General features: G+C 44.0%; 2 protein-coding genes across 2 annotated transcripts; both read right to left on the bottom strand.

The window, feature by feature from the left end:
• Positions 1-1,573: 1,573 nt before the first annotated feature.
• Positions 1,574-3,805, bottom strand: LOC147795440 (uncharacterized). The gene is made up of 2 exons (XM_087131904.1): positions 2,878-3,805; positions 1,574-2,642 (listed from the first exon to the last, which is right to left on the bottom strand). Exons 1-2 carry the CDS (start codon positions 3,329-3,331, stop codon positions 2,170-2,172), a joined length of 927 nt encoding a protein of 308 aa, XP_086988030.1. The 5' UTR covers positions 3,332-3,805; the 3' UTR covers positions 1,574-2,169.
• A 3,923-nt stretch (positions 3,806-7,728) lies between these two features.
• LOC110989946 (uncharacterized) lies at positions 7,729-12,147 on the bottom strand (the record flags this gene model as incomplete). The annotated part of the gene is made up of 3 exons (XM_087131901.1): positions 7,729-8,812; positions 9,048-9,440; positions 11,985-12,147. Coding segments are annotated over 3 exons (1,029 nt in total), but the record flags the coding sequence as incomplete, so codon positions are not given.
• Positions 12,148-13,245: the final 1,098 nt, after the last annotated feature.

Raw genomic sequence — 13,245 nt, 5'->3', positions numbered from 1 at the left:
AGGTATATGGGGTCAATTCGAACTTTTCAGAAGTCAGTAGAAAAAAATGGATAAAGGTAAATGCACCATTCTTGAAGTGTGGACGTTCACTCTACCCGAGTGAAAAAATCAATCTGTCCAATTTAAAGTAGGGAAAGTACAAATTTGAGTGAACCTCGCTCCGAGCAGGTTGAGATTCACTCGAGGTTCACTGGAAAAGGTTTTTTTTTTCAAACTATATCAGTCTAAATTCAGAGAGATTCTCACCATAAAACGTCTAGTGCGTGGTGCATAGTTACGCTCTTCCGGAGTTAGTTATAACTTAAGCCTCGACATTTTGTGGCCGCACAACAGATGCCTATCGATAAAGTATTTAGCATGACACAGGGGAAGTTTTCCTCTGACCAGGTTCACTTGTGGCACAGTTTTAACATAAAAATGACGTTCGCTGAAATAAACTATCTTGTGTTATTAACTGAGTAGAGCTTGGTATTCAGATCAGACTTTCTACATTCCATTTATGTACGCTTACCTGCAGTAATGTGAGGTCATGGTAAAGGCTGGTTCATATACTTCACGCGACAAACGCCACTTTGCCAAGCAAGATCAATATTCGCGCTGCGAATTCGCCAAAGTTGAACACCTCACCGAGCGAAATTTCGCTGCGAATCTTTCGTGACGTCGGATTCGCTTCGCTTTTGCATTGGCCGGTAGTATGACCTGGCCATAATTTCCCCAACGGGAAACTTCTGGGATTTTGGCCGTCCTTCCGTACCCCCTACCCACGTAAAGGCCGGTTAACACTAGAGCACACTAGAGCCGATTGTGAAAGCAAAGTCGAGCGAATTAAGTCAAAAAGATTTGAAGTGAAACTTCGCCCCAGTTGAAATGTTTTCAATTTTTGCGAACTTGCAGCATGAATAATTTGATCTGATCCAACAAATTCGCATTTGTGTTTGCGTTTGTGTAAGCCGATAAACCAGCCCTTAGGGTGGGGACTGGTGCACACTACCATCAGAAAAAAAATGATGACGTACCTGGATAAGAATCGGTGGACTTTTCTTGGCGCCAACTATCCAATTTTACTGGGCCCATCACCTAATAAAAATACAGAAACGAACAGAGTAATTTGCTAATTCTCCCTGTTCAATCGTCCATCATCCCAGCTACCAGTAGGCATGTACATGTACCTATTATCGAATGACAATGCATTCAACGAGTTTATTCCTGAATGCCTGGATCTTGACCTAAAACATAATGAGGTCACTTTTGCTTACACATGCACTATCCTACCCAGTTCGTAAGTGTAACATCACCTCAGTTTAAACCACGCCCACTTCACATAGAGCAACATGGAACCGCAAGGAGCTGAAGATAACGCGCAAGTTGAGTGCTCATCCAATGGAGGCTTGCAATCAGTAGGGCGTGTCGTGTATGACAAAGTCACTTACGAAGTGCACTGCATCGCAAAATCGACCCAACGACACAAACAAATCATAAACCTCTTCTGAACACAATTTTCTGATAAATGCACTTTGTGTTATTTCAATTTAGTTAAAATAATTAGAGTTGTCCGTTTAATGTTTAAGTTTGTTATTTCAATTCAGTTAGTATACCAATTTTTTTTTCTGTTTTATTTCATTTCTGACTGTACCTTAATTAATATTTACTCTGTTTTTTTTTGTTTTTTTTTTATAATTTAAGACGCCCTTTCTATGGTATCATCTTGTACGCTGGTTTGTTAGAAATAAAATAAACAAAAAATGTATATCGCCCGTTGACCACATAAGGGATGTTCTGGTGAGTCCCGGTTGGTTTAAGGCACCCCGTGTCGTCTTTTATTAATGTGTCTAATTTCCCTTCCCCTAAAACCACTGCCCAGAGTCATGACGCAGAAAACAGTCAATTTTTTTTTTCTGCCAAAGTATAATACTCAATTTATTGATGACAAGATTATGCACTCCCATGTATTTAATTCACATCACGTTACAAAACAACAAACAAACAAACCCCCCAAAAAAGTCGTTATTCAGTTATTAATGTAGTCGTTACATTAAAAAAAAAAAAAAAACAATTAACCAGAAAAACAAACATGTATTAACGAAATCCAAATTAAAATACAAACAAAAAAAAAATAAATGAAATATTACGCTACAAAATTAAGACTAACACGCATTTCTCGGTTGTAATCTAAATGCTGTCCACTATGCACTGTATGAGATCAGATGTTTTGTCAAAAAAGGGTGAGTAGAATGAAATGCTAACATCTTCTGGAACGGCTCTCCAATCGTTCAGAGTGTTTTCTATCATAGCGTTCAGTTCGTTGTTCAAGTCCGCTCCATCAGCGATAAATGAATCAGCACCCAGTGAAGAGGTGACGGCTTGAAATATCGAAAGCACCCGGTTGGTGTCCAGCGACCGCATCGCCTCCTCGAGGTAGTCGGGCACAAAGTCTTGCAGACGACACTCGGGGTTAACGCCGAAGAATAGACACTCATGGTCCCATTGGCTCGTCCAATCCTCCTCGCATCCCTCGCAGCCTAACTGTTCTTGCGCCCGGTAGACCAGACGGAAGATCTCGTCCGTGATGACTTTGGTCAGAATTCGCTTGGTCAGTCTTGTCGCCAGTGCTCTCTGTGTTGGGACATCATCGACCAAAACATCTGCAAACAGCGAAGAGTAGAAAACATTAAGGTTTGAGTTAAAGTTGCTGGGTGAGCTTTGCCACAGCCTCGGTGACATCTGCGCCCTGGGCGTGCAGATTCTTCCATTCTTCGGCCGACAAATTCAACCCCTTTTTTCCGGCCAACAGCTTAGTCTTGTTTTCGTTGTAGTAGTATTCTCTGATGTTAACGTAAACACGGTCCTTGAAACGCTTGACAAAAGCATAACGCTCACCTCCAATGTGGAACCTGACGGCGTTGCTGTCATTTTCCTCCTGGTTAGGGTCTGGGGCGAAACACCTCCTCTTGCTGGCGGTGCCTTCTTCATTGCCATCTGGCGACAGTTTTCTCTTCGCTGCAGACTTTCCCTTCACGAAGGGAGGCTGGGCGAGTTTCAAGGGGGGATGACCGCTCAATTCTGCCATAGCAGCCGTTAGCACGTCAGGCTCCGGCCGATAGTGTACTTGACTCTCTTCTTCCTGCTTTGGGTAGCCGGTAGGAATGGACCACACGCTTTCACGGGTGAAAATGTTGTAATAGTACGGCTTCTGCTCGGTCGTACTGAAAGCCTCTCGCCATCCCCTTTTTACTTGGTCATGAGTCAACTTCTTCACAGAGTCGAACGGCCCTGCATCCGAATTGACCGTTGGAGAGGGTGGAGGAAAACCACTTCCAGATTCCGATGCCATCGCGTTTTGCAGTTTACGTTAGCGAGACTGACTGGCGATAAAATGACGCTGTAAAGCGGAGCTCGTGTCGTGTTCTGGTTTAGCAGAGAGTGACGCGAAATTAAAATGCTCCGACTTTTATACAGTCGGTCTCTTTGTTACCACAACAAGTCGTTGCTACTCAGCAGTCAACCAATCAGTGAAAGACAAATATACTTGTTTTGACTTGTCCGCGGCGCCATTCATCCCCGATCCATCTTGTTCAAGCCTGTCCATGACGTCACTAATCCCACTCCATTGTCTCCACTACCCTTGTCGGCACATGTCTCAGGATCGTGCATCAGCGATGGATCCGTATACGGTCGTCCAGTCAAGCCATTCGGACAGAAGTTTGAACAGAAAATCGAAACAGGTATTTTGCTTTGAATTTTATTTTATTCATTTATTTTATCGATTTGAAAATTTACGCGTCCACTTCGTGACTTCGTCACTCGTTCCCCAACTGGCTAACGCCAGTTGAACACTACCGTGGGGTGAGCCCTCCTCACCACTCCGTGGTTCGGCGTGGAGTCCCTCCGGGAACTCCACTCAACCCGCGACTTCGTCCCGGCTTGACGCCATTCGCATAATTTATACGTATATTATACGTATAATTTATCAATTCTTTTGTTTCACATCAGGTATATGATAATTCACTCCCACCTCACACCACCTCATCCCACCTCCACCTCAATACGGTACCACCTCATCCCACCTCCACCTCAATACGGTACCACCTCAATACGGTACCACCTCATCCCACCTCACACCTCAATACGGTCCCACCTCAACACGGTATGATTTTGCTCACAATATACTACTCACAGGCAAACACTGTCTCGGTTCAAGGCAGTTTGGCCCACAGGCAAACACTGTCTCGGTTCAAGGCAGTTTGGCCCACAGGCAAACACTGTCTCGGTTCACGGTAGCTTGGCCCACAGGCAAACACTGTCTCGGTTCAAGGCAGCTTGGCCCACAGGCAAACACTGTCTCGGTTCAAGGCAGCTTGGCCCACAGGCAAACACTGTCTCGGTTCACGGTAGCTTGGCCCACAGGCAAACACTGTCTCAGTTTAGTTTGGCCCACAGGCAAACACTGTCTCGGTTTAGCTTGGCCCACAGGCAAACACTGTCTCAGTTTAGCTTGGCCCACAGGCAAACACTGTCTCGGTTCAAGGTAGCTTGGCCCACAGGCAAACACTGTCTCGGTTCAAGACAGCTTGGCCCCCAGGCAAACACTGTCTCAGTTTAGTTTGGCCCCCAGGCAAACACTGTCTCGGTTCAAGACAGCTTGGCCCACAGGCAAACACTGTCTCAGTTTAGTTTGGCCCCCAGGCAAACACTGTCTCGGTTCAAGACAGCTTGGCCCACAGGCAAACACTGTCTCAGTTCAAGGTAGCTTGGCCCACAGGCAAACACTGTCTCGGTTCACGGTAGCTTGGCCCCCAGGCAAACACTGTCTCGGTTCAAGGTAGAAAATTAAAAGACACAGTCCTTCCGTGTATTTCTTGATTTGGGGGGTTACGTATTTATTGCTATTTTGAAATACTTCATATAAACTAAATATTTTCAATTTGTGTTAATTTTTAAGCGACAGCTACAAATTATGCACTATGCATGCACTTTAAATGTAAATGGTTGCAACAGAATCTTGGAAAACAAGGTGAAAATCAGCAGACGTGACCTTTGAAATGAGTTCCATGCATGGACGAATCAATTCAGCCAAAGACGCAAGAATATTCCCATTGTTCCACAATGCCAAGTGGAATTATTCTTAAGTGGTACAAATATGCTTAAAAAATGAAAACTGAATTGCACATCCAAATTAATAGATTTAAATAAATCCAAGAAAAGGAAGAATAAAAATGGCTGCGTAAACGGATGAAGTAGGGTGTACTAGACTAAAATTAATTGCACAATAGTCAAGTACCATAGAGACATCAATAATTGAGTAGCTACAAATCTAGAAAGTGAGAGTGTAATTTGCAGTTAAAACAGTGGAATGATTCAAGTAGCGTGGGAAAACATGAACAAGCGAGTTTTTGAGACTTTGGGTTCTAGCATAATGATGATGAAAAGAGACAGTATCAAGGTGGCGAATGTTGACTTCTGTATTGGATTTACAACTCTGACATTCAGTAAGGCCAAACAAGCGCTTAATTATTTCAAGGATGGATTTGCGGGGGGGATGTAAATTGATTTTGGTTTTCGCCCTGCCCCACGTGTATTTTAACACTGTATACTCAGTGTATGCCCCCGAAAGCTTGTGAAAAAACACAAGCGTACTCGGGTGGGGACTCGAACCCACGACCTCCTGCTGACTAGACTAAGTGCGGACGTCTTAACCATGTACCACTCGACAGATTTCGCGCGTTATGATTGGCCAACGCGTTGCAAACTCTTGGAGGCGCACTATTGCAGCTTCCTATTTGGATTTGCTGTACCTAACTCCATAGTTACTGACACCATCCAGGAATCCGAAGTGCTCATGTCCCAGGAGATCTTCAAGCTGTTTGCCGAACTCTTGGTATATGTAATCTTGAGAGGATTGCCTAGAGATTTCAGCCCGTCTAGTAAGGAGTCAATCTCCTCCTGGATGAGTGCTTTGCGGTCAGAGCCAACCTGGAAAACAAAAAGCAAGTGTCTGAGGTCAGCGTTTGTTAAGAGACATTCTTTGTTAAGAGACATTGAAAAAAGGCCTACTCCTAAAATCCACCTTTTCTCTGTATTTCACAGAACTGAAAGCACTGTTGATATCCATTGTTTAAAATCCAGGGGATGGGGTGGCTCATCCCCTCCCCGCTATTTAGAAGAAAGAAACAATAGGTATATGGGGTCAATTCGAACTTTTCAGAAGTCAGTAGAAAAAAATGGATAAAGGTAAATGCACCATTCTTGAAGTGTGGACGTTCACTCTACCCGAGTGAAAAAATCAATCTGTCCAATTTAAAGTAGGGAAAGTACAAATTTGAGTGAACCTCGCTCCGAGCAGGTTGAGATTCACTCGAGGTTCACTGGAAAAGGTTTTTTTTTCAAACTATATCAGTCTAAATTCAGAGAGATTCTCACCATAAAACGTCTAGTGCGTGGTGCATAGTTACGCTCTTCCGGAGTTAGTTATAACTTAAGCCTCGACATTTTGTGGCCGCACAACAGATGCCTATCGATAAAGTATTTAGCATGACACAGGGGAAGTTTTCCTCTGACCAGGTTCACTTGTGGCACAGTTTTAACATAAAAATGACGTTCGCTGAAATAAACTATCTTGTGTTATTAACTGAGTAGAGCTTGGTATTCAGATCAGACTTTCTACATTCCATTTATGTACGCTTACCTGCAGTAATGTGAGGTCATGGTAAAGGCTGGTTCATATACTTCACGCGACAAACGCCACTTTGCCAAGCAAGATCAATATTCGCGCTGCGAATTCGCCAAAGTTGAACACCTCACCGAGCGAAATTTCGCTGCGAATCTTTCGTGACGTCGGATTCGCTTCGCTTTTGCATTGGCCGGTAGTATGACCTGGCCATAATTTCCCCAACGGGAAACTTCTGGGATTTTGGCCGTCCTTCCGTACCCCCTACCCACGTAAAGGCCGGTTAACACTAGAGCACACTAGAGCCGATTGTGAAAGCAAAGTCGAGCCAATTAAGTCAAAAAGATTTGAAGTGAAACTTCGCCCCAGTTGAAATGTTTTCAATTTTTGCGAACTTGCAGCATGAATAATTTGATCTGATCCAACAAATTCGCATTTGTGTTTGCGTTTGTGTAAGCCGATAAACCAGCCCTTAGGGTGGGGACTGGTGCACACTACCATCAGAAAAAAAAATGATGACGTACCTGGATAAGAATCGGTGGACTTTTCTTGGCGCCAACTATCCAATTTTACTGGGCCCATCACCTAATAAAAATACAGAAACGAACAGAGTAATTTGCTAATTCTCCCTGTTCAATCGTCCATCATCCCAGCTACCAGTAGGCATGTACATGTACCTATTATCGAATGACAATGCATTCAACGAGTTTATTCCTGAATGCCTGGATCTTGACCTAAAACATAATGAGGTCACTTTTGCTTACACATGCACTATCCTACCCAGTTCGTAAGTGTAACATCACCTCAGTTTAAACCACGCCCACTTCACATAGAGCAACATGGAACCGCAAGGAGCTGAAGATAACGCGCAAGTTGAGTGCTCATCCAATGGAGGCTTGCAATCAGTAGGGCGTGTCGTGTATGACAAAGTCACTTACGAAGTGCACTGCATCGCAAAATCGACCCAACGACACAAACAAATCATAAACCTCTTCTGAACACAATTTTCTGATAAATGCACTTTGTGTTATTTCAATTTAGTTAAAATAATTAGAGTTGTCCGTTTAATGTTTAAGTTTGTTATTTCAATTCAGTTAGTATACCAATTTTTTTTTTCTGTTTTATTTCATTTCTGACTGTACCTTAATTAATATTTACTCTGTTTTTTTTGTTTTTTTTTTATAATTTAAGACGCCCTTTCTATGGTATCATCTTGTACGCTGGTTTGTTAGAAATAAAATAAACAAAAAATGTATATCGCCCGTTGACCACATAAGGGATGTTCTGGTGAGTCCCGGTTGGTTTAAGGCACCCCGTGTCGTCTTTTATTAATGTGTCTAATTTCCCTTCCCCTAAAACCACTGCCCAGAGTCATGACGCAGAAAACAGTCAATTTTTTTTTCTGCCAAAGTATAATACTCAATTTATTGATGACAAGATTATGCACTCCCATGTATTTAATTCACATCACGTTACAAAACAACAAACAAACAAACCCCCCAAAAAAGTCGTTATTCAGTTATTAATGTAGTCGTTACATTAAAAAAAAACAAAAACAATTAACCAGAAAAACAAACATGTATTAACGAAATCCAAATTAAAATACAAACAAAAAAAAAATAAATGAAATATTACGCTACAAAATTAAGACTAACACGCATTTCTCGGTTGTAATCTAAATGCTGTCCACTATGCACTGTATGAGATCAGATGTTTTGTCAAAAAAGGGTGAGTAGAATGAAATGCTAACATCTTCTGGAACGGCTCTCCAATCGTTCAGAGTGTTGTCTATCATAGCGTTCAGTTCGTTGTTCAAGTCCGCTCCATCAGCGATAAATGAATCAGCACCCAGTGAAGAGGTGACGGCTTGAAATATCGAAAGCACCCGGTTGGTGTCCAGCGACCGCATCGCCTCCTCGAGGTAGTCGGGCACAAAGTCTTGCAGACGACACTCGGGGTTAACGCCGAAGAATAGACACTCATGGTCCCATTGGCTCGTCCAATCCTCCTCGCATCCCTCGCAGCCTAACTGTTCTTGCGCCCGGTAGACCAGACGGAAGATCTCGTCCGTGATGACTTTGGTCAGAATTCGCTTGGTCAGTCTTGTCGCCAGTGCTCTCTGTGTTGGGACATCATCGACCAAAACATCTGCAAACAGCGAAGAGTAGAAAACATTAAGGTTTGAGTTAAAGTTGCTGGGTGAGCTTTGCCACAGCCTCGGTGACATCTGCGCCCTGGGCGTGCAGATTCTTCCATTCTTCGGCCGACAAATTCAACCCCTTTTTTCCGGCCAACAGCTTAGTCTTGTTTTCGTTGTAGTAGTATTCTCTGATGTTAACGTAAACACGGTCCTTGAAACGCTTGACAAAAGCATAACGCTCACCTCCAATGTGGAACCTGACGGCGTTGCTGTCATTTTCCTCCTGGTTAGGGTCTGGGGCGAAACACCTCCTCTTGCTGGCGGTGCCTTCTTCATTGCCATCTGGCGACAGTTTTCTCTTCGCTGCAGACTTTCCCTTCACGAAGGGAGGCTGGGCGAGTTTCAAGGGGGGATGACCGCTCAATTCTGCCATAGCAGCCGTTAGCACGTCAGGCTCCGGCCGATAGTGTACTTGACTCTCTTCTTCCTGCTTTGGGTAGCCGGTAGGAATGGACCACACGCTTTCACGGGTGAAAATGTTGTAATAGTACGGCTTCTGCTCGGTCGTACTGAAAGCCTCTCGCCATCCCCTTTTTACTTGGTCATGAGTCAACTTCTTCACAGAGTCGAACGGCCCTGCATCCGAATTGACCGTTGGAGAGGGTGGAGGAAAACCACTTCCAGATTCCGATGCCAGCGGCGTTTTGCAGTTTACGTTAGCGAGACTGACTGGCGATAAAATGACGCTGTAAAGCGGAGCTCGTGTCGTGTTCTGGTTTAGCAGAGAGTGACGCGAAATTAAAATGCTCCGACTTTTATACAGTCGGTCTCTTTGTTACCACAACAAGTCGTTGCTACTCAGCAGTCAACCAATCAGTGAAAGACAAATATACTTGTTTTGACTTGTCCGCGGCGCCATTCATCCCCGATCCATCTTGTTCAAGCCTGTCCATGACGTCACTAATCCCACTCCATTGTCTCCACTACCCTTGTCGGCACATGTCTCAGGATCGTGCATCAGCGATGGATCCGTATACGGTCGTCCAGTCAAGCCATTCGGACAGAAGTTTGAACAGAAAATCGAAACAGGTATTTTGCTTTGAATTTTATTTTATTCATTTATTTTATCGATTTGAAAATTTACGCGTCCACTTCGTGACTTCGTCACTCGTTCCCAAACTGGCTAACGCCAGTTGAAACACTACCGTGGGGTGAGCCCTCCTCACCACTCCGTGGTTCGGCGTGGAGTCCCTCCGGGAACTCCACTCAACCCGCGACTTCGTCCCGGCTTGACGCCATTCGCATAATTTATACGTATATTATACGTATAATTTATCAATTCTTTTGTTTCACATCAGGTATATGATAATTCACTCCCACCTCACACCACCTCATCCCACCTCCACCTCAATACGGTACCACCTCATCCCACCTCCACCTCAATACGGTACCACCTCAATACGGTACCACCTCATCCCACCTCACACCTCAATACGGTCCCACCTCAACACGGTATGATTTTGCTCACAATATACTACTCACAGGCAAACACTGTCTCGGTTCAAGGCAGTTTGGCCCACAGGCAAACACTGTCTCGGTTCAAGGCAGTTTGGCCCACAGGCAAACACTGTCTCGGTTCACGGTAGCTTGGCCCACAGGCAAACACTGTCTCGGTTCAAGGCAGCTTGGCCCACAGGCAAACACTGTCGCGGTTCAAGGCAGCCTGGCCCACAGGCAAAACACTGTCTCGGTTCACGGTAGCTTGGCCCACAGGCAAACACTGTCTCAGTTTAGTTTGGCCCACAGGCAAACACTGTCTCGGTTTAGCTTGGCCCACAGGCAAACACTGTCTCAGTTTAGCTTGGCCCACAGGCAAACACTGTCTCGGTTCAAGGTAGCTTGGCCCACAGGCAAACACTGTCTCGGTTCAAGACAGCTTGGCCCCCAGGCAAACACTGTCTCAGTTTAGTTTGGCCCCCAGGCAAACACTGTCTCGGTTCAAGACAGCTTGGCCCACAGGCAAACACTGTCTCAGTTTAGTTTGGCCCCCAGGCAAACACTGTCTCGGTTCAAGACAGCTTGGCCCACAGGCAAACACTGTCTCAGTTCAAGGTAGCTTGGCCCACAGGCAAACACTGTCTCGGTTCACGGTAGCTTGGCCCCCAGGCAAACACTGTCTCGGTTCAAGGTAGAAAATTAAAAGACACAGTCCTTCCGTGTATTTCTTGATTTGGGGGGTTACGTATTTATTGCTATTTTGAAATACTTCATATAAACTAAATATTTTCAATTTGTGTTAATTTTTAAGCGACAGCTACAAATTATGCACTATGCATGCACTTTAAATGTAAATGGTTGCAACAGAAATCTTGGAAAACAAGGTGAAAATCAGCAGACGTGACCTTTGAAATGAGTTCCATGCATGGACGAATCAATTCAGCCAAAGACGCAAGAATATTCCCATTGTTCCACAATGCCAAGTGGAATTATTCTTAAGTGGTACAAATATGCTTAAAAAATGAAAACTGAATTGCACATCCAAATTAATAGATTTAAATAAATCCAAGAAAAGGAAGAATAAAAATGGCTGCGTAAACGGATGAAGTAGGGTGTACTAGACTAAAATTAATTGCACAATAGTCAAGTACCATAGAGACATCAATAATTGAGTAGCTACAAATCTAGAAAGTGAGAGTGTAATTTGCAGTTAAAACAGTGGAATGATTCAAGTAGCGTGGGAAAACATGAACAAGCGAGTTTTTGAGACTTTGGGTTCTAGCATAATGATGATGAAAAGAGACAGTATCAAGGTGGCGAATGTTGACTTCTGTATTGGATTTACAACTCTGACATTCAGTAAGGCCAAACAAGCGCTTAATTATTTCAAGGATGGATTTGCGGGGGGGGATGTAAATTGATTTTGGTTTTCGCCCTGCCCCACGTGTATTTTAACACTGTATACTCAGTGTATGCCCCCGAAAGCTTGTGAAAAAACACAAGCGTACTCGGGTGGGGACTCGAACCCACGACCCTCCTGCTGACTAGCCTAAGTGCGGCCGTCTTAACCATGTACCACTCGACAGATTTCTCGCGTTATGATTGGCCAACGCGCTGCAAACTCTTGGAGGCGCACTATTGCAGCTTCCTATTTGGATTTGCTGTACCTAACTCCATAGTTACTGACACCATCCAGCAATCCGAAGTGCTCATGTCCCAGGAGATCTTCAAGCTGTTTGCCGAACTCTTGGTATATGTAATCTTGAGAGGATTGCCTAGAGATTTCAGCCCCGTCTAGTAAGGAGTCAATCTCCTCCTGGATGAGTGCTTTGCGGGTCAGAGCCACCTGGAAAACAAAAAGCAAGTGTCTGAGGTCAGCGTTTGTTAAGAGACATTCTTTGTTAAGAGACATTGAAAAAAGGCCTACTCCTAAAATCCACCTTTTCTCTGTATTTCACAGAACTGAAAGCACTGTTGATATCCATTGTTTAAATCCAGGGGATGGGGTGGCTCATCCCCTCCCCGCTATTTAGAAGAAAGAAACAATAGGTATATGGGGTCAATTCGAACTTTTCAGAAGTCAGTAGAAAAAAATGGATAAAGGTAAATGCACCATTCTTGAAGTGTGGACGTTCACTCTACCCGAGTGAAAAAATCAATCTGTCCAATTTAAAGTAGGGAAAGTACAAATTTGAGTGAACCTCGCTCCGAGCAGGTTGAGATTCACTCGAGGTTCACTGGAAAAGGTTTTTTTTTCAAACTATATCAGTCTAAATTCAGAGAGATTCTCACCATAAAACGTCTAGTGCGTGGTGCATAGTTACGCTCTTCCGGAGTTAGTTATAACTTAAGCCTCGACATTTTGTGGCCGCACAACAGATGCCTATCGATAAAGTATTTAGCATGACACAGGGGAAGTTTTCCTCTGACCAGGTTCACTTGTGGCACAGTTTTTAACATAAAAATGGACGTTCGCTGAAATAAACTATCTTGTGTTATTAACTGAGTAGAGCTTGGTATTCAGATCAGACTTTCTACATTCCATTTATGTACGCTTACCTGCAGTAATGTGAGGTCATGGTAAAGGCTGGTTCATATACTTCACGCGACAAACGCCACTTTGCCAAGCAAGATCAATATTCGCGGCTGCGAATTCGCCAAAGTTGACCACCTCACCGAGCGAAATTTCGCTGCGAATCTTTCGTGACGTCGGATTCGCTTCGCTTTTGCATTGGCCGGTAGTATGACCTGGCCATAATTTCCCCAACGGGAAACTTCTGGGATTTTGGCCGTCCTTCCGTACCCCCTACCCACGTAAAGGCCGGTTAACACTAGAGCACACTAGAGCCGATTGTGAAAGCAAAGTCGAGCGAATTAAGTCAAAAAGATTTGAAGTGAAACTTCGCCCCAGTTGAAATGTTTTCAATTTTTGCGAACTTGCAGC

Source organism: Acanthaster planci, unplaced genomic scaffold, assembly GCF_054643075.1.
Source record: "Acanthaster planci isolate LZ-2023a unplaced genomic scaffold, COTS_SCS Contig28, whole genome shotgun sequence".
Classification (NCBI taxonomy): Eukaryota; Metazoa; Echinodermata; class Asteroidea; order Valvatida; family Acanthasteridae; genus Acanthaster; species Acanthaster planci.
This window is presented reverse-complemented; position numbering and strand designations above follow the sequence as displayed.